The 21,613-nt window shown below is 38.2% G+C and overlaps 1 protein-coding gene across 1 annotated transcript in view; it reads left to right on the top strand.

Moving 5' to 3' along the window:
* LOC104111519 (uncharacterized) overlaps positions 1-21,613 on the top strand; it is a 31,518-nt gene that overhangs the window by 3,455 nt on the left and 6,450 nt on the right. The window contains exons 5-21 of the mRNA XM_070192408.1: positions 1,010-1,156; positions 1,249-1,397; positions 1,484-1,614; positions 1,723-1,845; positions 1,924-1,997; positions 4,385-4,972; positions 5,087-5,198; positions 5,314-5,451; positions 5,651-5,980; positions 13,153-13,402; positions 13,514-14,778; positions 15,148-15,541; positions 15,627-16,546; positions 16,671-16,736; positions 16,809-16,934; positions 17,359-17,603; positions 17,680-18,865. Of these exons, the coding sequence (XP_070048509.1) occupies positions 1,010-1,156; positions 1,249-1,397; positions 1,484-1,614; positions 1,723-1,845; positions 1,924-1,997; positions 4,385-4,972; positions 5,087-5,198; positions 5,314-5,451; positions 5,651-5,980; positions 13,153-13,402; positions 13,514-14,778; positions 15,148-15,541; positions 15,627-16,546; positions 16,671-16,736; positions 16,809-16,934; positions 17,359-17,603; positions 17,680-18,865 (6,244 nt within the window). The remainder of the gene's footprint in view (positions 1-1,009; positions 1,157-1,248; positions 1,398-1,483; positions 1,615-1,722; positions 1,846-1,923; positions 1,998-4,384; positions 4,973-5,086; positions 5,199-5,313; positions 5,452-5,650; positions 5,981-13,152; positions 13,403-13,513; positions 14,779-15,147; positions 15,542-15,626; positions 16,547-16,670; positions 16,737-16,808; positions 16,935-17,358; positions 17,604-17,679; positions 18,866-21,613) is intronic.

The following is a 21,613-nucleotide window of genomic DNA, read 5'->3' as shown; positions in this document are numbered from 1 at the left end:
AATGTCAGTTTTGGGTTGGGTGGCTTTCCGGTTGAGAATACTAGAATTCTATTTGCAAAACCACTGTGGATGATTTATTGTTGATGGACAATGGAACTAGAAAGGAGGAGGGAACATGTCTGGACATACTCAGTTTTTTTGACAAGTAGGTATATATTATTCACAAAGCACAAAGGCGACAAAGGTACACAAATGACTTGCCTGATTAGCTCTGCCCTCGGACAAGACTGCAAGCTTGATAAATTCACTCAACTGCAAATCCTTTAGGAAAACCTCATCTTAACAATCTAGGGAAACTGTGATTAATATAATGTAGGAAAACTATAGAATTTCTTGTTCTTCAATAGGCTGGCATGCCCATTGACTCCTAATTGAAAAACAAAGAATTATAAGTGAGAGCCCAAATGAGTGAGGCTTGACCCATTGAGTGTTTCACGAGGAGGAGTTATGTGAAAAGGCTTGTTTCTCCAAGTCCTAGTGAAACGTTTAAAAAAAGTCCACCCTCCTTGAATGAACTCTTTAATAGAAATTCCATCCTCTTTGAATGAATTTTCCTCTCTAAATAAACCAAGCTGGTCCTCTTGGTTCTGCAGGTGGAGCTTGAGGAAGTGGTTGTTTCAGATCCCAAGTTCCTCACATGCAAAACCAGAGACCGGAGAAGAAGCTGCTCCGTGCCAATCTAAGAAGGATCAGCTTGTAAAATAGTCCATGTTCAAGAGATAACTAAGGTAGTTATTAAAAAAAAAAAAGAAAAAAAGAAAAAAAAAGTGCAGTTAGCTCATTGTAGCCCACTTATGCAAATTATGAAAATAACTAGGCTCTAATTTTCTGCCTTGATATCCATTATAAATTTTTTTTTCTGCATTATCACAGATTAGCATCCTGAAGTATTTTTAGAATAGCCATTCTTTATGAAAGACTTCCTCTATTTTGAGTTACTAGACCATTAGTAGTAACTAATATGTGCGCACCTTATTGATGTCGTTTTTATTCTTGTCTTTCATTGTAGGCAATCAGCAGATTTGGATGCTTTGCAGCCTTTGCTGAAGAAGTACATTTCTTATTTGGCAGCAGACGTGTTGTCATTGTCTAGTCAGAATCCAAGGCCTAGGGTTGAGTTGGATCGAGTAACTGTATGGCTTGGGATCAAAGCATTGTAGGAAGTAGTTGGCTTCTGTTCCCGCGTGCATGAGCTATTGTGTTCATCATTTTTATTTTTTCTTATTGTTATCTATCTGTGTCTTGAAGGCTTGGATTCTTGGAGCCTCCAGCATTTGAAGAAGGCATATTAGATCGTTATCCCATTTTTCTGAGTGTCGTTCTTAACCATATCAGCGATGATTCACCAGAATTTTCTTGTGCAGTTAATTGTCTGAGATTATTGTTTGAGATGCTTGGTATGTTTTCCATATATACCATTTTAAGGTTCTGAATGTACTCCTTCAGCTAATACCTGATATTTCTCCAATCACACTTCGTTAAGGATATAAGCTTTGGTTGAAGACTTCATTGTCTCCAAGTGTGATGCGCAATACACTATTGGGTCAGTGTTTCCACACTCGAAATGAAAAAAGCCATAAGGAAATCTTTGATCTTTTCCAGCCTTTTCTACAGGCATGTTATTCACTCAGCTATGTAATTTAAGTGCTGTGTGCTTTTTTCTATTGATGCTATCTGTGGTCCTAGTTACCATTTTCCACTCTTATGTGTAAACCCCTGCAGTCTCTTGAAGCTTTACAAGATGGTGAACATGAAAAGCAACGGAGGAATCTTCTTTATTTTCTCCTGCATCAAGTTACTGTGAGTAGCAACTTCAGCTTGCTCATGAGAAAAAAGGCTTGCCAGGTTATTATCTTGTCATCAACCCAAAGCGTGTTAAATTATTTGTCCTGTCTTATTTACGCGAGTTTCAATATATTGCAGATAGCTCTTCTCATAGTTCACCGAGGTTATACTATGAACCCGCCTTCTCCACCATATGAATGTGCACATATGTGGTATGTACCTAGAGGTTAATTATTTATATGATTGACTGACTGTTATTTTTGTCCCTTGCATTGGCTACTTTACGGATGTGTTTCATACACAATGTTTAAAAGAGAGAAGCGCAACAAATAGACAAGGTCCATGGGGCTTGAAGCTCAACGCGTGATGTGAAGCGTATGCTTTTTTGAAGTGAATCGCACAACTTACTAGAAATAGTAAATACCAAAATATATGACTTCAGTACTACAGTAACCAAATTGTATTTTTGAGTAATTTCAGCATCTGATGTACAATAATACTGATATTATTTCATCTCTTCGAACTTGAAAATAAAAAGAACCGACCGCTTTTCCTTGGGATCAATTTGTGTGTCAGTGTTTGAAGCAGACACTTTTCTGAAGTGCAAGGCTTCATCCATGAAGCAATAACCCCTTGTTTCACATCGCTTCGTTGCTTTAGGCAACGAAGCGATGACTTTTACTAACCCCGAGCAAACATGGCCAAGAACTTGCTCTTTGCTTTCTGCTACTTACTTTTCCCTTCACATTATTTCCTCCTTACTGACCTTTCAAAAGTAAAACCTGGATTTTGTTCAATTCCCTCTTCATAAAAAAGTTTGCATTATGTTAAAGATGCATATGATAGTAGTTGTGCTATTCATTCTTGTCATTAATTGAAGAAAATTGTTAATTTAAAAATGAAGTTGCGCAAGGTCTATTTGACCTTGAAAGCAAAGCAAAAACATTGATTTTATGAAAGAGAGAGACGACCGGAGAGAAACAACTGGTCTAGATGATTAAACTCATTATATTGTTGTTTCCTATATATGAGTTGTTAGCCTACTTTAATAAGGTAAGTTACCTTAATTAGAAGGATCCTATTACTTCAAAGTAATCCTTTTAAATTAACACACCATATTATAGAATACTCTACAAATTTTGTGCAATGAATTCTGGGCATAAGCTTGATACTTCTTTTCAAGCTGGAGCATATAGGTTATATGTCCAATTATTTTTTTCCAGTACGGTAAACCCTGACGTGTCATGACAAGTCTGACATATAGCTTACGTGCTGTACACATGGCAATGACTGAGACAACGTTTGGACCTCGATTTCGTGCAATGAATTCTGGGCATATGCTTGATACTTCTTTTCAAGCTGGAGCATATAGGTTATATGTCCAATTATTTTTTTCCAGTATGGTAAACCCTGACGTGTCATGACAAGTCTGACATATAGCTTACGTGCTGTACACATGGCAATAACTGAGACAACGTTTGGACCTCGATTTCGTGCGCCAGTGAGCGGCAGTCACAGTGACAGCGAGTGAGGTTTTGTACAGCGACGAAACTTAGTACTGTTTGGTTAGTGTATGTCTCATCAAGACAAAGCTCCTGGTATAGGCTGACTTGGAGACAGGATAAGCCCAAACCTTTAAGCAGTTTATTAACCTCTTCCTAAACTTGCTAAAAAATCTTTTCCGGTGACCACACATTTGTAAAAAAATAGAGAACTTCCGTTGACTATATTGGTCTATTTGCGGATGTTATTTCTCTTTGATTCTGATACTCTGTGGATGTTTGATACTGCATTAAAATGCAAGATGAGAAGAAAGAAACTATTTGTCTTGAACATTAAACTCAATAGAAAGTGACCCTGTTGGAGTTATTCGCCTATTCTAAGATAAGTTACCTTATTTGCAGAATTCTATTAATACGAAATAGTCCCTCCTAATCACTAACAGTATTTTAAATTGCATCTCGCTTGTGGTGGGAAGTTTTGGGTTGGTTTGGCCTTCAGTGGGTGATGCCACACACGGTTAAAGAAGCAATGTTTAGTTGGTCTTTCAGAAGGAGGAGGAGAAGACGCAGGGCGTGGGAGGTCGCTCCACTTGCGGTTATGTGGATCATTTGGAGAGAGAGAAATAGGAGATCTTTTGAAGGAATAAAGAAGAATTTTGTACATTTGAGGAGCAGCCTCTTTTCCCTTATTATGTTTTGATGCACCCATGGGATTCCTTTAAGCATAGAAATTGGGGGTCTTTCGTAGAGAACCATATTTTTTTGTGAGATTTCTCATTTTTTTGGTATTTTCTTGTATGCAGGTAATTATGCCCTTCAGTAATGTAATCTTATTACCTTATCAAAAAAAAAAAAAAAAAAAAAATCTTTTTTGATTCCGGGCAATGGATCTAGACATATTCTTGAACGATTGCGTACTTGAGTATAGTGTTTTCATGAACCTCTCTTCTAGTTCATTGTATTACTTTGTTGGAATTCGCATCATTCGATATACATATATTCTAAAGTGCTATCTCAAAGCAGCCATATACCCAAAATAATTGATGAAATGTTGGATCCTGATACATACCTTTGCATTGTCCTACTTAATTTTGCAGGGGACCTTCTCTTGTGTCCTCTCTGAAGGATTCATCGCTTCACAGTTCTCTCCGTCAACCTGCATTTGATGTTGTTCAAACTATTATAGTTTCTGATGCTGTAGCTCTGGTAACTTCAATTCTGAAGTATGGACTTGCTTCAAGTGATGAAAGATGCTTGCCGTTTCAGCTTGATGAAGAAGATGGCCAAGAAAATTTGTTTGGTTGTGATTTTGAAGAAAATGATGACAGTTGTTGGAAGCAATTTAGTTCTCAAGCTGATATATCATCAGATGTATGTGGGGATTGGATGTGCATCCCAATGTTGTGGTTTGAGGTTTTAGTTGAAATTGATCCCTTGGTTCTTCCAGTATCATTTGCTAAGGCTGTTTTCTGGGCTTTGTCACGCCTCTCTTTACTAGAATCTGTTAATGACACTGATTTGACACCTTCACTTGGTCATTGGTTGAGAACCTGTGCTTCAGATATCTCTCATGTTTTCAATTGGAAGGTTCCATCTGGTTCAAATGATGGTGTCGAGGGAGTGGAATCTAAGAACTCCATTAAGGTCTCAACAAAGTGTATACCTCTAATTAGGCTTTTCAAGAGGTTTGCAGTTGATCCTATGGCTAAATGCTGTTGATTATGAGGTTTTGCTAGTGATCGGAAGAATTTCATGTTCATATAAACACTTTTTCTTGATTATTCTGGAGGTTATTACAGGTTGACTGCTCATTTCATCATCAGAATGGATCAAGGAGAGCTAAGGAAGCAGTGGACCTGGGAGCCCATGATGAGTGACAGTTTGATTCTTCTGCTTGTGGATCCCAATGATGTAATATTTTCATTCAAAATGTTCCATTTTGAACAACTGAGTTAGTTTTCGTGTATTTACCTACCAACTTTTGCCTCTGGATTGATGCTGTATCCAACTTATCTGGTTGCTGCAGAATGCTAGACATGTTGGTCGGTGTATTCTTGAACAAGTTTCAAACACACGAGGCCTAACAAGTGGACTGCAGTTTCTTTGCTCTAGTCCATCTTCACTCTCAGCTACCTTTACAGGGTTCAGACATGCTCTTAAGCTGGTAAGATTTAATACTGAAGGGAATTGCTCTTTTTGAGTGTTAGCCAGCGTTGGAATTTATAGCACCCATTCTCTATTTCTTTTGTGCAATTCCTGTACTGTCTTTGATTTCCTTTTCTTCTGGCTGCATGTCTTCTAAAACTGCCAAATTGTCTTCCAGTTATACTTGTCTGGCATAATTCTGCTTGCCTCTTTTCCAGGTTCAGTTGGACTGTGTTCTATCAGAATTTCAGACTTTACATCATTTCTTTTTTGTATTGTGCAAACTACTGAAAGAAGGGAGTTCATGTACCCAGCCTCTAGTGAGAAAATCATCCGAGGACTCTAGTATCTCAAAATTTTCTTCCCAAGGTGGATTCTTAAAGCAGCCAGTGCTTCAAACTCAAACTGAACACATGGATGCACATAAATCAGTTGTCAGTTTCATTGTATGGGAAAAATTTTGTTGCCTACTCTCAGAAATGGCTTGGATCTCTGTTCAGAAGTGCTTGGCAGCTGGGAAGGTGTTTATAGGTCAAAAACCATCTCAGGTATGGATCTTAGCGTGTTTATCTACTATCTCGTGACATTTCTTTCTTTCCTGGATACATATATTGTCTACAGCTGTATGATTTCAAGAATTGTATGTTACCTTCTTGTTGTGCAGAATAGGCCGAGAAGGCCTCTGTTGTTTGAAAACCATGATACTAATAATAAAATAGGAGGCTTCCGATAAAAAAAGAAAATCATCCCCTTCTACCAGTCAAATGCTTCTTGAGTTCCTCTTGCCTCCAAAAACCTCATGAAAGATTAGAATACCACCTATTCTCATGTATAAAGTACTATATGATTAAATATTCATCACTTTATCTTGTTAATTGCAGTTTGTATCAAAATATTTATCTAGTATAAGAGTGCGTTGTTTTTAGTAACTTTTCCTTATATAAGAAAAGCCAAAAAGTCCAAATATACACCTGAACTTTGTGAAATTAGTACCATATGCCCTCTGTTAATAGCTTGCTTAAAAACAATGTTGCCATTAATGGATTGTGTCACATATGCCCTTATTATTTAACAGAACTCATTTTATCCATAATGGAGCCATTTCGATGCCACGTTGACTTCCCCTTCTTTCCCCCATTTCTCCCTTCTCTCTTCAATGGCCTTTCCTCCCGTTCTCACAGTGCTTCGATGGAGAAACATGAAATAAAGATAACATTTTGAAATTATCCAAATTTCAGTTTTTCAGTACTGATTCAATGCTTTGTGGTCAAAGAAGATTAAATACAAGACTGAGATCAATGAATAAACTTTCGAAAGGATAGAAAACCCACAATGGCCCCCATGGATGACAAGCTGCGGGAAGCAAGCTCAGATGGTTCGGGCACGTTCAAAGGAGAAACCCAGATGCGCCGGTGAGGAGGTGTGAGCGGCTGACTTTGGTGGGTACGAGGAGAGGTAGAGGGCGGCCTAAGAAGTATTGGGGAGAGGTGATCAGGCAGGACATGGCGTGACTTGAGATTACCGAGGACATGACCCTAGACAGGAAGTTGTGGAGGTCGAGCATTAAGGTTGTAGGGCAGGAGGTAGTTGTGCATTTTTTTATGGCGCACCAGGGTGAGACTAGTCTATTAAGACTTAGTCTTAGACTACTGTTAGTGGTTAATGTTGAGTCACACTACTCTTTCGTTCCTCTTAGTGCCGGGCTTTATCTGCTGGTTATTATTTTGTTGTTCATCTATTTTTTGGTTCTGGTGATGCTGTTATTTGTTTCATGGTTTCTATTGATGGTACTGATATATTACCTCTTTTCGTCTTATTTTCGTCTTCTTGAGCCGAGGGTCTTTCGGAAACAGCCTCTCTACCCCTCGGGGTAGGGGTAAGATCTGTGTACACACTACCCTCCCAGACCCTACTAGTGGGATTTCACTGGGTCATTGTTGTTGTTGAATTTTTTGAAAAAGACCATTAATTGTTTATATAGCATAAAGGTTTTCAGAAACTAATCCTAACAAATTATTTAAACTCTCAAGCATATACAACTCTATGTAAAATGAAAGAGAAAAGGCCCCATATCCTTAAAATAATCATCCTAATGGGTTGAAGATTTTCACCTTATTCAAAACCATACATTTGTTGTCTGTCCAAATTCTAACATAATCATATATGATTTGGAATTCTAATTTTCTCATCCCTATCAATAAGCATGGAAAACTAAGTCTAGTATGTAAATGGTGAAGGCGAGCCCATTAGCCTCGAGTCTCGGAGGTTGCAATTGGTCCGAAGGGTTGGGCCCAAACAGATTTCTTGGTCATAAATTAAAGAAAATAAAAAAGCCCCAGAAATATCCGCGGCATCAAACAAAGAAAGCTTATATGTGCTTCATATTAGAGTTTTAAATTGAAGGTTTAGTTATTTATAGGATTTCTAAAAGCGCAGCATAGGAACAATGGCCTACATGTTGAGATGGTTGAAGAGCTGATATATGAAGCTTATTGGAGCAATTCAACATGTGATTACTACTTGAGCAGTGCTAAAGGTGTAAATAAGTTTGGGTAATTTTGACACAGTGGCATTTATAGGGCTCAATATGGATAAACTACGCTCCATTGAAATTTGAGTTACTCTGCTGTACTATTTTATGTGGCATGCTTCCCTTTTTTTCTGATAAGGCAAAAGTTGAAATTTCATTGATTAGCATTCAAAGGATGCAATTAAAGAACATTCCGATGCATGAAGCATCCCGCGTTCACGTAGGTTTTGGGGAAAGGCCGCACCCCAAGGGTGTGATGTAAACAACCTACCCTAATGCAAGCATTGGTGGTTGCTTTCACAGTTCGAACCCGTAACCTATATGTTACACGGAGACAACTTTACCGTTACTCCCTTTCATTCAGAAGATGCAATCGCGGTACCAAAAATAAGGGGCTCCTATATTATCCTTCTTCTCCTAACTAAAACTCAGGGAGCTTAACAAATCCAAAAACATAATCGCATTATTTACATTTTTTTTTTTAATAAGGTAAGGCTTATAACTGCGTTATTTACATTACAATGGTTACACCAAGCGAAAAGGTTCAATAAGCATCTAGTCTTTAGTACATGAATTGGAGTTGGACTCCATCGAAACACCTCTGATTCCTATCCTTCCAAATGCTCAAAATAGCAGAAAGTGGCACAATTTTCCAGGTATTTCTGTACTTCCCAACTTTCCACCTTTCCTAGCTAACAAATGCTTCTTTCATACAGTCTAGTAATACCCATTGTACCCGAAGATGCACAAATATATGTCCCAAACCTTTAATGTTATAGGACATTGCAAACACAAATGATCTATATTGTCTGTTTTTGATAAGGTAAATGATTTTATTAATAATTAGGGAGAACCCCGTGTACAAGTCGTATACCAAAAAAAGAGAACCTACACTAGCATGGTCTCAACAAAAGAGGCCCAATCCTTTGTACAAATAGGAATCTCACAAAGGGCAGCTGAGTGCACTAAGCTCCCGCTATGCGCGGGGTCGGGGTAACCACAAGGGTCTATTGTACGCAACCTTACCCTACATTTCTGCAAGAGATTGTTTCCACGGCTTGAACCCGTGACCTCCTGGTTAAATGGTAACAACTTTACCAGTTACAAATAGGAACCTCATGAGTACACCCAAAAAAAGAAAAGAAACTAAAAACAAAAGATTACATTGCAACTTCACAAAATCTTATTTCACCCCTTCAAATGCCCTTCTATTTTTTCCTTTCCAAATAACCCACATAATTGCCAGGGGGCAACACTCTATGCCCTTGGACTTCTGTTTCCCTTCCTATGAGCTCAACTATGCAACGCCTCCTTCACTATGCCCGGTATCACCCATTGCTCCTCAAACAAATTAAGGACCACTCTCCACAAACGACTTACCAATTGACAATGCAATATGAGATGTCTACATTTTCACCCGGGCTTTTGCACGTGAAGTACCAACTAACATAAATCCTCCTCTTTCTCAAATTTTTGCTGTTAAAAGCACTCCCCTCGATACCAACCAGGCAAAGAAACACATCTTTCTTAGTGCTCTAGGAATTCAAATAGAGCAATGAGGGAAAATATATTCGTTCTCTTCCTAATATCCTATATTAGAAAGATGTAACAGTGAATAATCCATCTCTACTTTCTCGCCATCTCCATACATCAAATATAATGTTCGGTGTATCCAACCCATACAATATCTCCACCAACTTGTGGAATTCTTCCATCTCCCATTCCTATAAGTTCCTCCTGAATCTCAAATCCCAATGAACTACCCCCTCACGAGACCTACAAATTTGTTGAACTATCATCTCTTTTTGGCAAGATACTCTATGGATATTAGGAAATGCTTCCCTAAATGCATTCTCACCGTACCACTTATGCGCCCAAAAACTAATCCTGTTTTCATTCGCTACCCTAAAAGAAATATGTTCTATGAAGTCTCCTCACCCCTTCATAATACTCCCTAATACTCATCTATATTGTCATTTCCTGTCAAACATAGAAAACACATTTTAGAGACTGATATACCTGTCTTTTTAAAAATTGTCTTGAGTTAAACATTGCCTCCCCCTCCTTCCCCCACAACACATTGTCAACCAAACAAAACATACCACTTTTGTCAGAACTTTTTATCCTCCAAATTAATTTCAAATGCTAATCATTAATACTGTACTGCCCCTAATTAATTTACCATAACACTCCTTCACTGGAAACTTTTGTTGATGTGAACATTTTGTATTTTAGCGGCATAATACATAGTTTACCCCCTGAGTTCTTTACCCAAATCCCCTTTATACACCGCTCCACCACGGGAATCATTTTACACACCAAATCTTTTCAACGCGTGTCTTAAGCACACCTCTTTTGTGCTTGACCAATTTCTCAAAACATGTGTATGTAATGGTCTCACAATGTTTGATTCACCAAATCGTCTGAAATTTTAACCACAAACTCCCAATAACACTCTAAACGAAACCCAACCAACAATAGAAACAGACAACCTCAAATTCACCAAATCGTCTGAAATATTAACCACAAACTCCCAATAACCTCAATTTATTATACACCGAGCTTTAGCTCTCAATACCCATTTCATGATCTTCGACGGTGAGTCCGTTCTTGGTGTGGAAACCCATATGGGATTTTGGTGAATGTGAAAAAAGAAAGAGAAAGAGAAAGAGAAAGAGAGAAAGAGAAAAAAAAAGAAAAACGTAAAAGAAGAGCAAAATATGAAAGTAAGAAAGAGAAGATGTATGGTGGTGACTTTCTAAAGGTAGAAATTGGTCTATTTTCCAAACTAAAATAAATAAAATAAAATTTGGAAAAAAATTTGGACCTGTGGCGCTTAAATAAGGCATCAGACACAAGATTTTTACCTCTTCACGCGCTCAGTTGGTGTGTAAAATACGTGAGTGCCACATAGAAAAAGTGGTGTCTTAGATACATTCTGTAAAATGATTCTTGTGGTGGAGGGGTGTCTAAAGGGGATCCATGTACAACCTTAGGGGGTAAACTATGTATTAAACCTATTTTAGTTAGGATGCTCAACTCAACATCCTTTCAATATCCAAGTCTTTGCAAGATTTGCTGAATGTTATATTCCATGTATCCCTTTCTCTTCGCTTGCTAATTTCTCCCAAAAAGAAAGATAACTTTTTTTATTTAGAAACAACTTAACTTTACACTTTCCTTTTTTTCACCCTTAATGAGATGCTGTACAACCACAATATTTATGGCTTGTTTTAGACCACAAGTTTCAAAAGTCTTTCTTTCTTTCTTTCTTTCTTAAATACCCGCCACATAAATTGGGACGGAGGGAGTACTCTACATTGCAATTAAACTTTACGGCATTATCGCAGAATCTAGAATTATCTAAACAAACTGATGATGGAAGTCGAAATGGTAAACAAAAGCACAAAAAAGTAGCTTTATCATGTGGTGTGCAATGTTGGGAGTAACTCTTACTGCTGGTGACTTAAGAAGGGGAGGTCACATTGTTGTTAGTTGGTGTTGATTGTGCAAAAGCCAAGGGGAAGAAGTGAATCACCTCCTAATGCGTTGCAGCTTTGCCTCAGAATTATGGTCATTATCTTCTCTGTCTTCAACTTCTAGTTGGTGTTCTCAAAGGAACTGTGGTTGAGAAAATGGAATGTTGGAATGAATCAGCTGGATGCAGAGAGAAGAAAGACTTGAAAATTGCAACTTTATGTCCTTTTGGCTAATATGGAGAGAGGAACAAAATAACTTTTAAAGAAGTGGAGAGTTCAACTCAAGATGTTAAAAATTCTCTTTTATTTCATTTGATTTTTTTGGTGTAGAGAGGAAATACCATGTTGTACTGAAGTAGGAAGGATTTTTTTGGATTCTAACGTTTTCGTGTTTAAGAGCGTTGTATTTTTAACACCATCTTGGTGCATATCAATAAATTTATTTGACTTATGAAAAGAAGATATTTGCTTAAAAAGTAAAATCGTTAAATATTGCAGTTCTCGATTGAAGGAAAAAATGAGTTTATTCTTTTAGCATTTACGGTTCATATAGCCGGGATTTGGTAAGGAACGATATTTACTATTTCTACAAGTTTGAAGGATAACAAGTGCAAAATTTTCACGAGTGTCCTGCGGTGATAATGCATTGTTTTCTAAACCACAGGGTGGCTCTTAGCCTTCTCCACCTCCTAAGTCATCAGCTTCATACACTTGTCTAGATCTGCTTTTTTTCTTCTTATTTTGTGGATAGCTGAGTATGAATTTCTGTCACATATATGGAAGTGTATTGTCCCTGTTCTCTCTTATTTTGTGGATAGTGGAGGATGAATTTCTGTCACATATGTGGAAGTGTATTGCAGTGTTATCAAAGGCGCGCTTAAACCGTGCTTAAGCCCTAAACTGGGGCTCAAAACATGTTGAGCGCTTCGCCTCGCTTAGCGGGCGTTTCAGTGTTATCATTAAGACTCTAAGACATACTTTTGCTTACCAATGAGCGTAATCCTAAAGAGGCGGCACTAAACAATTGATATTTTACTTTATCGTAAATTTTCTTCAATTTCTTTGTCCATATATTTGGTATTCATGCTTATAGATATTAGTCTTGGACTACACATATATATTTGTAGTTATTCTCCATTTGCGCTTTCTTCATTAAAGCCAACGCTTTATTTGCTTTTTGCGCTTAAAGTCCCACCAGACCTTAGAGGTTTTTTGCGCTTTTCGCCTCTGATAACACTGGTGTTATTGTCCATGCTCTCTCTTATCCTCGATGTGGTCCGACATTTGAATTATATGTTGAGTTCTATCGAAGTATCACTTCATTTTTATGAAAATGAGATCTCATTACTCGTTAGTACCAAAAGAAAGATTAAACAAGGGATGATTGATTTTGTTGAATTTTTACTGTACTGATTAAAAATGATTGATTTTGTTGAATTTGAAGTGTTAAAATGTGGCCTACAGACTGTATACATTGCATCTTCTTGATGCCAGTAATGAAACAACTTATCTCATTAAAAAATAATGTGGTGTACAGACTTTTGAAAGATTTCCAGATGCATTTGGCCAATAGCTGACTACTTTGTTGGAAAATGTGAATGCTGAGGATGTAGAAATCTTCTTTTATTCACGACTAAAAACTTTGATGTGCAATTCTGAACCAAAGTTTTTCTGCAATTTTAAAACGAAGCATACTTTCTTCTTATTCCAGATGACCTGCATCAGATTATTAGAGACCCTTCCTGTGGTTTTCAGAAGGCTTTGCAATGATCCAACTACAGTGCTTAATATTGCAGTGACACAATGTCTTCGTAATCTGATAGATTGGGGGCATTCACCACTTGCAGTAGTGGTCAGATATTGGAAAGATGCGTTAATTTCATTGCTGATTCTAATTAAAGCATCATGCAGTGGTGTCCCTGCCTCATTAGCTGCAGATATTGAGAAACTTATTTCATGTGGTGAGTTTGTTACTCTGTTTGTAAAGTTATCCTGGGGGTTCTTGTCTGTTGTGCCATTATGATAATGAGTTTCTTAGATAAAATTTCTTTTACCACGTTGCTGGATTGCAGATAATATTCCAATGAATGAGTTGACCAGACAAGCTGCTCGGCTTTCTGTTTCACTTGTGGATGGGAGTTCCACTGACTTGAAAAAAGCTAGCGTTGTTTCCAAAGGTTTATCTGGTGTAGAATCTGTGCTTGCTGACAACTATTTATTTGAAACAGCCAAGCCTTTTAGTGGGGAGGTTAAAAAAGTTCATGTTCCGGACTTGAAAACATTAGTTGGTGAGGAAAGAGTTAATTTGGTAGTTCATTCAGGTGATGAAAGAGAAACAGATATTTCTGCCAGTGCAGATATTAATTCTTGTGTCAGCGTTAATCCTAAACCTGTTGGCCATATTGCTGGAAGAGGTTTGTATTCTGATCCTGTGAAAGGAATTGACTCCAAGAAGATTTCTCAGCCAGTTGATCTTTGTTTGGATCTGGATATACCACTTGAATTAGATGCACTTCAGGCGGGGAAGGAATCTTCTCTCGTCAAATCAAAAGCTGTAGAGCCTAAGAGCAAGGAAACTGATATCAAGTGCCGTTTGAATTATACAAATTTGATTTCGAAAGAAGATAGTTCTATCGCCTCTCAGCTTCATTCTGCTCTAGGGAGCTCATCTGATGGAGGTGTGAGTATCAAAGAAAATGACGGGGAAGGTGATCGGGTTATGAAAACTAATAATACAGTCCTGAAAGAGCTTGTAAGTGAAAACAAAAGTGATCGGGAGTTAGCTTTCCTCACTTCAGCTAGGCGTCAACAATCGTTCTCCATAAAATCAAGTCTCTCTGGTCCAAAACGGAAAGTCATTCAACTCAGCTTACCAGTTGAAAATAGGTCTAACGTTTTGAGATTGGATGGAGTGAAAAGATTTAAAGCTGTGAGGCTTGATGACTGGTATAGACCTATTTTAGAGTTCGATTACTTCGTAACGGTTGGATTAAAAACTGCAGGTGAAGGAAAGAATGATAGTTTGAGTAATTTAAAGCAGGTTCCTGTTTGTTTCCAATCTGCTGATGATTATGTTGAAATTTTTCGACCACTTGTACTGGAGGAGTTCAAAGCACAACTGCAGAGTTCCTTTCAGGAGATAACTTCTCTAGAAGAGATGTCTTGTGGCAGTCTTTCTGTTATGTCAGTCGAAAGAATTGATGATTTTCACTTCATTCGCTGTGTTCACGAGGATGTTGATTCAGCTGGTTCTAAAAGCTGCTCCGAAAATGATCTTATTTTGCTTACAAGGCAGCCCCTGAGGAATTCTTCTCATGATATTCACATGGTTGGAAAGGTGAACCGTTTTCTTATTTGCATAGGCTTCTGTAGTTGAACTTCATTACGTTATGACCAGTTATTGGTGGATGTTTACATTATCTATTCTGGAGGAAATTCGTTGCTTTTGGTATGACACCTGTTGATTTTTTTTTGAGTGCATAAACTCAGTATATGTTTTCTGTCTTTAGAACATTTGGGGGGGGGGGGGGGTGTATTGTTGTTGATCACTATTAATGAGTGCATTAACTCCTTTTAAATCCTACCTCCCCCCCCTCTTCCTTCATTTGTTTGTTCGACTGTTCTTTGAAAACCGTGTACCATCAATTAGACATTTAGATGTGAATGTCTGGATGCTGTGGTATTGAAGCATCCTGATTGTTTGCAGGTGGAAAAGCGTGAAAAAGATTGTAAGAAGAGATCAAGTATCCTACTCATCAGGGTGTACTTGCAAAATAGACCTCATCTGATCCGAGCTCGAAAGCTTCTCGTTGAGCGAAGCAAATGGTGCATTAGTCGTCTAATGACCATAACTTCTCAAGTAAGAGAATTTCAAGCATTGTCGGCTATTAGGGGAATCCCTTTGCTTCCTGTTATCTTGAATCCCAGCAGTTACGATCTCTGTAAACATCACAGTGAGAGTTTCAATAAACTATCTAGACCCTTGCAGCAAGTCCTCAAATCGGCATATAATGGCAGTCAACTGGAAGCTATTAGTGCTGCTATTGGACCTTTTGATCCTAAAAAGGAATTTCAGTTGTCCCTAATACAGGGTCCTCCAGGTGTGTTATTGTTATCTATTTCTTTTTATTCATTGTGCTATGCAAATTTTTTTTCTTCTGTTCATTGTTGGACAACTTCTATTAGGTACGGGGAAAACCAGAGTGATTGTAGCCATTGTCAGTGCGTTGCTTGCTTTCTCTCAAGTGGACACCAGGAGATCATCAAGTGAAGGTCCAAAGTCTACTGGAATGTCTTGCACTGCTTCAAGACAGCGGATTTGTCAAGCTGCAGCTGTTGCTAGGGCATGGCAGGACGCAGCCTTGGCTAGACAACTTAACGAGGATTTAGAGAATGATAAACCAATGGGAAACAGTATTAAGAGAAGAATACTCATCTGTGCACAATCAAATGCTGCAGTAGATGAACTAGTTTCAAGAATAACCAGTGAAGGTCTTTATGGTAGTGATGGGATGATGTACAAGCCTTATATCGTTAGAGTAGGTAATGCAAAAACAGTTCATGCTAATTCATTGCCGTTCTTCATTGATACACTTGTTGATCACCGCATAGCTGAGGAGAAAATGAATGCAAGTGATTCAAAGAATGATGCCGACAAGGATACTTTAACATTCTTGCGGTCTAATCTTGAGAAGTTGGTTGATACTATCAGATGTTATGAAGCTAAAAGAGCTAGTTTACGGGATGGAAATTCTGATTCCAACTGTTTATTGGAGGGAGACACTGATAAAGCAGATAATGCAAAGGAATTGTCTGATGCAGAAGTAGAAGCAAAGCTGAGAATATTATATGAAAAAAAGAAATCAATATACATGGATCTCGCTGCTGCTCAGGCACGGGAGAAGAAAGCTAATGAAGAAGCAAAAGCTCTTAGACATAAATTACGGAAGGCTATACTGAAAGAGGCTGAGATTGTGGTGACTACACTGAGTGGCTGTGGTGGAGATCTTTATGGGGTTTGTGCAGCATCTGTGTCCGGCCAGAGATTTAGCAGTTCATCCGAGGGTGTCCTATTTGATGCAGTTGTGATTGATGAAGCTGCTCAAGTATGGAATTGTTTTTCGTTTATTTCTTTCTTTTTCTCTGGTTTCTTTTTCTTTCTCCATTTGATGTTTATAGGATGGATTACCATTCATGTTTACCTAGTAATTTGCCTTTTGCAACTTTCAGGCTCTGGAACCTGCTTCCCTCATTCCACTTCAGCTCTTAAAATCAAAGGGGACTAGATGTGTCATGGTAAGCTTAGGACAGATATAAATTGTAATGAAGGTTAATAATATTAACTGAAGAGTAATTTTGGTGTTGAAGGTGGGTGATCCAAAGCAGCTTCCAGCCACAGTTCTCTCTAACATCGCCAGCAAATTTTCCTTCCAATGTAGCATGTTTGAACGCTTGCAAAGGGCTGGTTATCCTGTTAACATGCTCACGCAGCAGGTAGTGTACACTCAAACTTCGTAATTCGTATATATTTTAGTTTCAAAATATACCTCCAAGATTTTGAGATGACTATAGGTTGCATGAGACAGCAGCCAATTGATGTGAAATGAAAGAACTATTGCTGTGATGGTGCTTCCAATAATTTCATGTTGCAGTTTTCTTGATCAGCTATCTGCTGGTTAAATTGTTTGCTCTTGGTCAGCACTAACCGTTAAGCATTGCATCGTTTGTCTTTAAAAAAGGATATGGTGTCTGTACTTTTTTCGATCCCCAAAGTGTTAACAGATGCGGTTATCTTCGTGTCTATCAAAATGACAAAAATAAGGAATATATGGTGCCTGGTTGTTGTACAGGTTTTTTGGTTTTTGTTTTATCAGCACCTAGAAAATATCGGTCATCTAATGGTTTCTGTAAATGGCAGTATAGGATGCACCATGAGATATGCCGCTTTCCTTCTTTCCATTTTTATGATGGTAAGTTGGTTAATGGAGACAAGTTGTCCAGCAAAGTTGCATCATTTCATGGGACTAAGGGCCTTGGTCCCTATGTATTCTTTGATGTTGTTGATGGCAAGGAGCTCCATGATAAAAAATCTGGCACATTGTCGCTCTACAACGAGTGTGAGGCTGATGCTGCAGTTGAAGTGTTAAGATTTTTCAAGAATAGGTACATTTCTTTTGGTTTTCTGTTCTAAAATTCCACTTTCATTGTTTTTAAGCTGTACATCTTGTGCCATATTTAGGTTCCCGTCTGAGTTTGTTGGTGGAAGAATTGGTATTATAACTCCTTACCGGCGCCAGCTTTCTCTATTACGCTCACGATTTTCAAGTGCATTTGGATCTTCTATCACCGCTGACATGGAGTTCAATACAGTTGATGGTTTTCAAGGTCGAGAAATTGATATAGTTATACTCTCCACAGTGAGGGCACTCGAGGCATGCTCGACTGCAGCACAGGTTAATGCTGGCCGTATTGGTTTTGTGGCTGATGTAAGGCGGATGAATGTTGCTTTGACTAGGGCAAAACTTTCTTTGTGGATCATGGGGAACACAAGGACATTGCAGACGAACCAAAGCTGGGCAGCTCTAGTGAAGGATGCAAAAGAAAGAGAATTGGTGATGGCACTTAAAAGACCATATAATTCTACTTTTAACTCAGTTGATCTGGAGAAACATTTGACTTTAGATAACCCAGAAAATTGTTCAAGGAAGTTGAAGCATGTTAAAGGAAATGAAGTCACATGTAAGCGTGCTGATAGACAAAATAAGAATGTAAAGCATGTGATGGAAAGGAAAAGAAAAAACACGAGCTCTGGAGCTCCAATTGACACTCTAATATGTGCTGATCTGTCTGGAAAAAATGTTGAGGGAAAACAAATAGCTAAAGATGAAAGCAGTCTTTTGTTGAAAAAGGATCTCGATAATTATGATGGAAAAAATACAAAGCACGGGGAAAATCAATCAGAATCAAGTGAAAGTTGTGAAAAGATCAGTAAAAAGCACCGGAAAGAGAGGAACGCTCATGGGCTTCGCGGAAAACAATGTGAAACATTAGAGAGTAACTTGGGGCATTCAAAAAAGTCAGGGAGTGATAACCATAAACATTCAATATCAGTTGCATCTGAAAGATGTCAAGAACCTTTGGTACGCGATGACAAACAGCGGGATACCAGAGGTTGGAAGAAGCCTGCTAAGGCAACTCTTATGCAGAAGGACGCAGAAGATGGAGTTGGAGCTTGTAATCAGGTTAAAAAACTTAATCATACAATATCAGAGAGGAAACAACAACGTGATGCCGTTGATGCTCTTCTTTCTTCAGCACTAATATCTTCAAACAAGTCTAGGTCCTCACTAAGATCTGTGCCTGCCAAAAGGATGAGTTCACCAAATGCTAGTGGCCCTCCAATTAGACCACCTAAACAAAATAAGGTAAAGTTACGTTTTGCTCCTTCCTTCCCATGACGGAAGTCCTTGTGCACTATCAACGGTTAATATGACTATCTGACGAGTTAAAGTCACTATGCGGTGAAGTTAAATTTCGACATAAGTTTAGATGTTCGTTAACTATGATAAATGCGAGTTTTTCAAATTTCACACATTTTAAAATGTTAAAATATTTAAAAGAACCGTTATTTATAACTAATTAAGTTGGATTCTTGAAAGAGTAATAGGTCATTCAGCCTAAGATGGAGGGAGTATCATTTTAATTTTTACCAATAACAACAACGATTACACCTCAATCCCAAGCTAGTAGGGCCAACTATACGAATAGTCAAATTCGTTTCTCTATTTGGACCCATTTCATCCCAATACTAGGGTTTCTTAAAACTTAAAACTAAAAGTTCTTGACATTTTTCTCTACCAAACTAATAGCTAAATAGACCAAAAGACGCTTACCAAACCAGACCTAGATTGAGGGTACCAACTATCTAAGCTTCAATCCTAATTAGTTGATATCTCCTATTTCGTTAAGCCCACATGAAATCTAGATTGCCGGTTTTCTGATACTACCTCTTTTCATGTGATTTTAGGTCTATCTAGTTCCATTTTAATATCTTCAGTCACTAGTGTCATACTTATTGATCGGTGACAACCTCGTTTTATTCTTTGTATGGTAGTTGTACCTTCTACTCTATATGTGCTACTTGTACCTTCTGTCGCCTATGATCATTTTCAATCTGTCTAATCTTGTATTACTGCAAATCCAAACATTTGCATTTCTGTGGCACTCATCTAGTTTATATGTTGGACCTTAGAGGGCTAACACTTTCTTCTATATAACATTGCTAGTCTCAGAACCTTTCTATAAAGCTTGCTTTTCACTCTGATAGGTATTTCCTATTGCATAGCACTGCCATAGGATTCCTTCATTTTAGCCCTTCTATTTTTATCCTGCGTAACATCTTTATCTATCCAACCATTTTACTAGAGTACGGAGCCTAGATACCAAAATTGTACTCCCTCCGTTTCAATTTATGTGAACCCATTTGACTGGGCACGGAGTTTAAGAAAAGAGAGAAGATTTTTGAACTTGTGGTGTAAAATGAGGCACATATATTTTGTGTGGCTATAAATCATTGCATAAAGGTAAATTGTTTCCAAATAGGGAAATAGGTCATTCTTTTTGGCACGGACTAAAAAGGAAATAGGTTCACATAAATTGAAACGGAGGGAGTATATATTTAGGTATCACGATCTTGTCTATTGTTCTCTAGCGTGGTTCTTCTACTAGAGTGCAGATAATACTAATTGTAAAATTATTATTCTTTAGCGTGGTTCTTCTACTAGAGTGCAGATAATACTAATTGCAAAATTATTATTCTCTAGCGTGGTTCTTCATAGTTTAATTTTGCTTGAGTCGGTAGCTGGTTTCATCAATTAACACAGTACTATCTACAACCAGTGTTTTTGAGAGCGAGAAGCGCAAAAAAGCGACAGGGGCTCGCCTCGCTTCAAAAGCGAAGCGCACGCTTCATTGAAGTGAAGCGCAATTCTTAAAAAATATAAAGTAAACCTTGCAAAGAGACAAACATAATGAAATAAACTGAAAATATAACATATGTATTGTTAGTTTACAACATGTATATAGTGTAGTATTGTCCCACATTGGCAGAAGAGTAGTATGTCCTTGTATAGTATAGCTATAAATAATGACCTCTTGTATTGTATTGTTCATCCAATATCAATAACATATTTTCTCCCGTGCCTTCTCACATGGTATCAGAGCAATTGTGAGAGACTTATCGCTGTGCATAAATTCCAGCGATTCCGGGAAAGAGAAATCGCTGTGCATAAATTCCAGCGATTCCGGGAAAGAGAAATCAGTATTTTTTAAGGCTGTTTTCTATCTGCTTCATTTCTGTCAGTGTTGTGCAAAATCCAACACTATCACGGGAGTCGTCACTGTCCGGCGACCAAACCCCAGTGAAAAACTCCGGCAGCCTCCTCCTCACGCGCCTCCACGCGCCACCAGAAGCTCACGCGCCGGCGCGTACGACCACTTCCGGCCATTTTTTGAAAATCTTCCTTCAGAACAGTTGGGTCGCCTGGTAATTCCGATCCTACCCCTACTGTTTTCATTTCATTCCGACAACTTAGAGCTTTTTCCGGCAGCTACAATACTATTCCGACAGCTACAGTAGATTCCGGCAGCTACAGTTTTTCAGTATTCTGTTTCTGTGTTTCCGTACACTGTTTCAGTGGATTACAGTTGATTCTTTCTCCTATTTGGTAATAATTTGCAACAATGTCTTTGGGATTTGATGCTTTTGGGTCTAGAAACATGAGTTCTGGAAGCTCTAGTGCTATTATTACCTCGGAACCTTTAATGAGAGGTTCAAACTACTTAGCTTGGGCTTCATCTGTCGAGTTATGGTGTAGAGGTCAAGGTGTTCAAGATCATCTAATCAAACAGTCTAGCGATGGAGATGAAAAGGCAATAGCACTTTGGGCAAAAATCGATGCTCAGTTATGTAGCATCTTGTGGCGATCTATTGATTCCAAGTTGATGCCCTTGTTTCGTCCATTCCAGACATGTTATTTGGTTTGGGCAAAGGCACGCACCTTATACACTAATGACATATCTCGCTTCTATGATGTGATATCACGGATGACAAACTTAAAGAAGCAGGAATTGGATATGTCTACTTACTTGGGTCAAGTACAGGCAGTCATGGA

Source organism: Nicotiana tomentosiformis, unplaced genomic scaffold, assembly GCF_000390325.3.
Source record: "Nicotiana tomentosiformis unplaced genomic scaffold, ASM39032v3 Un00008, whole genome shotgun sequence".
Classification (NCBI taxonomy): Eukaryota; Viridiplantae; Streptophyta; class Magnoliopsida; order Solanales; family Solanaceae; genus Nicotiana; species Nicotiana tomentosiformis.
This window is presented reverse-complemented; position numbering and strand designations above follow the sequence as displayed.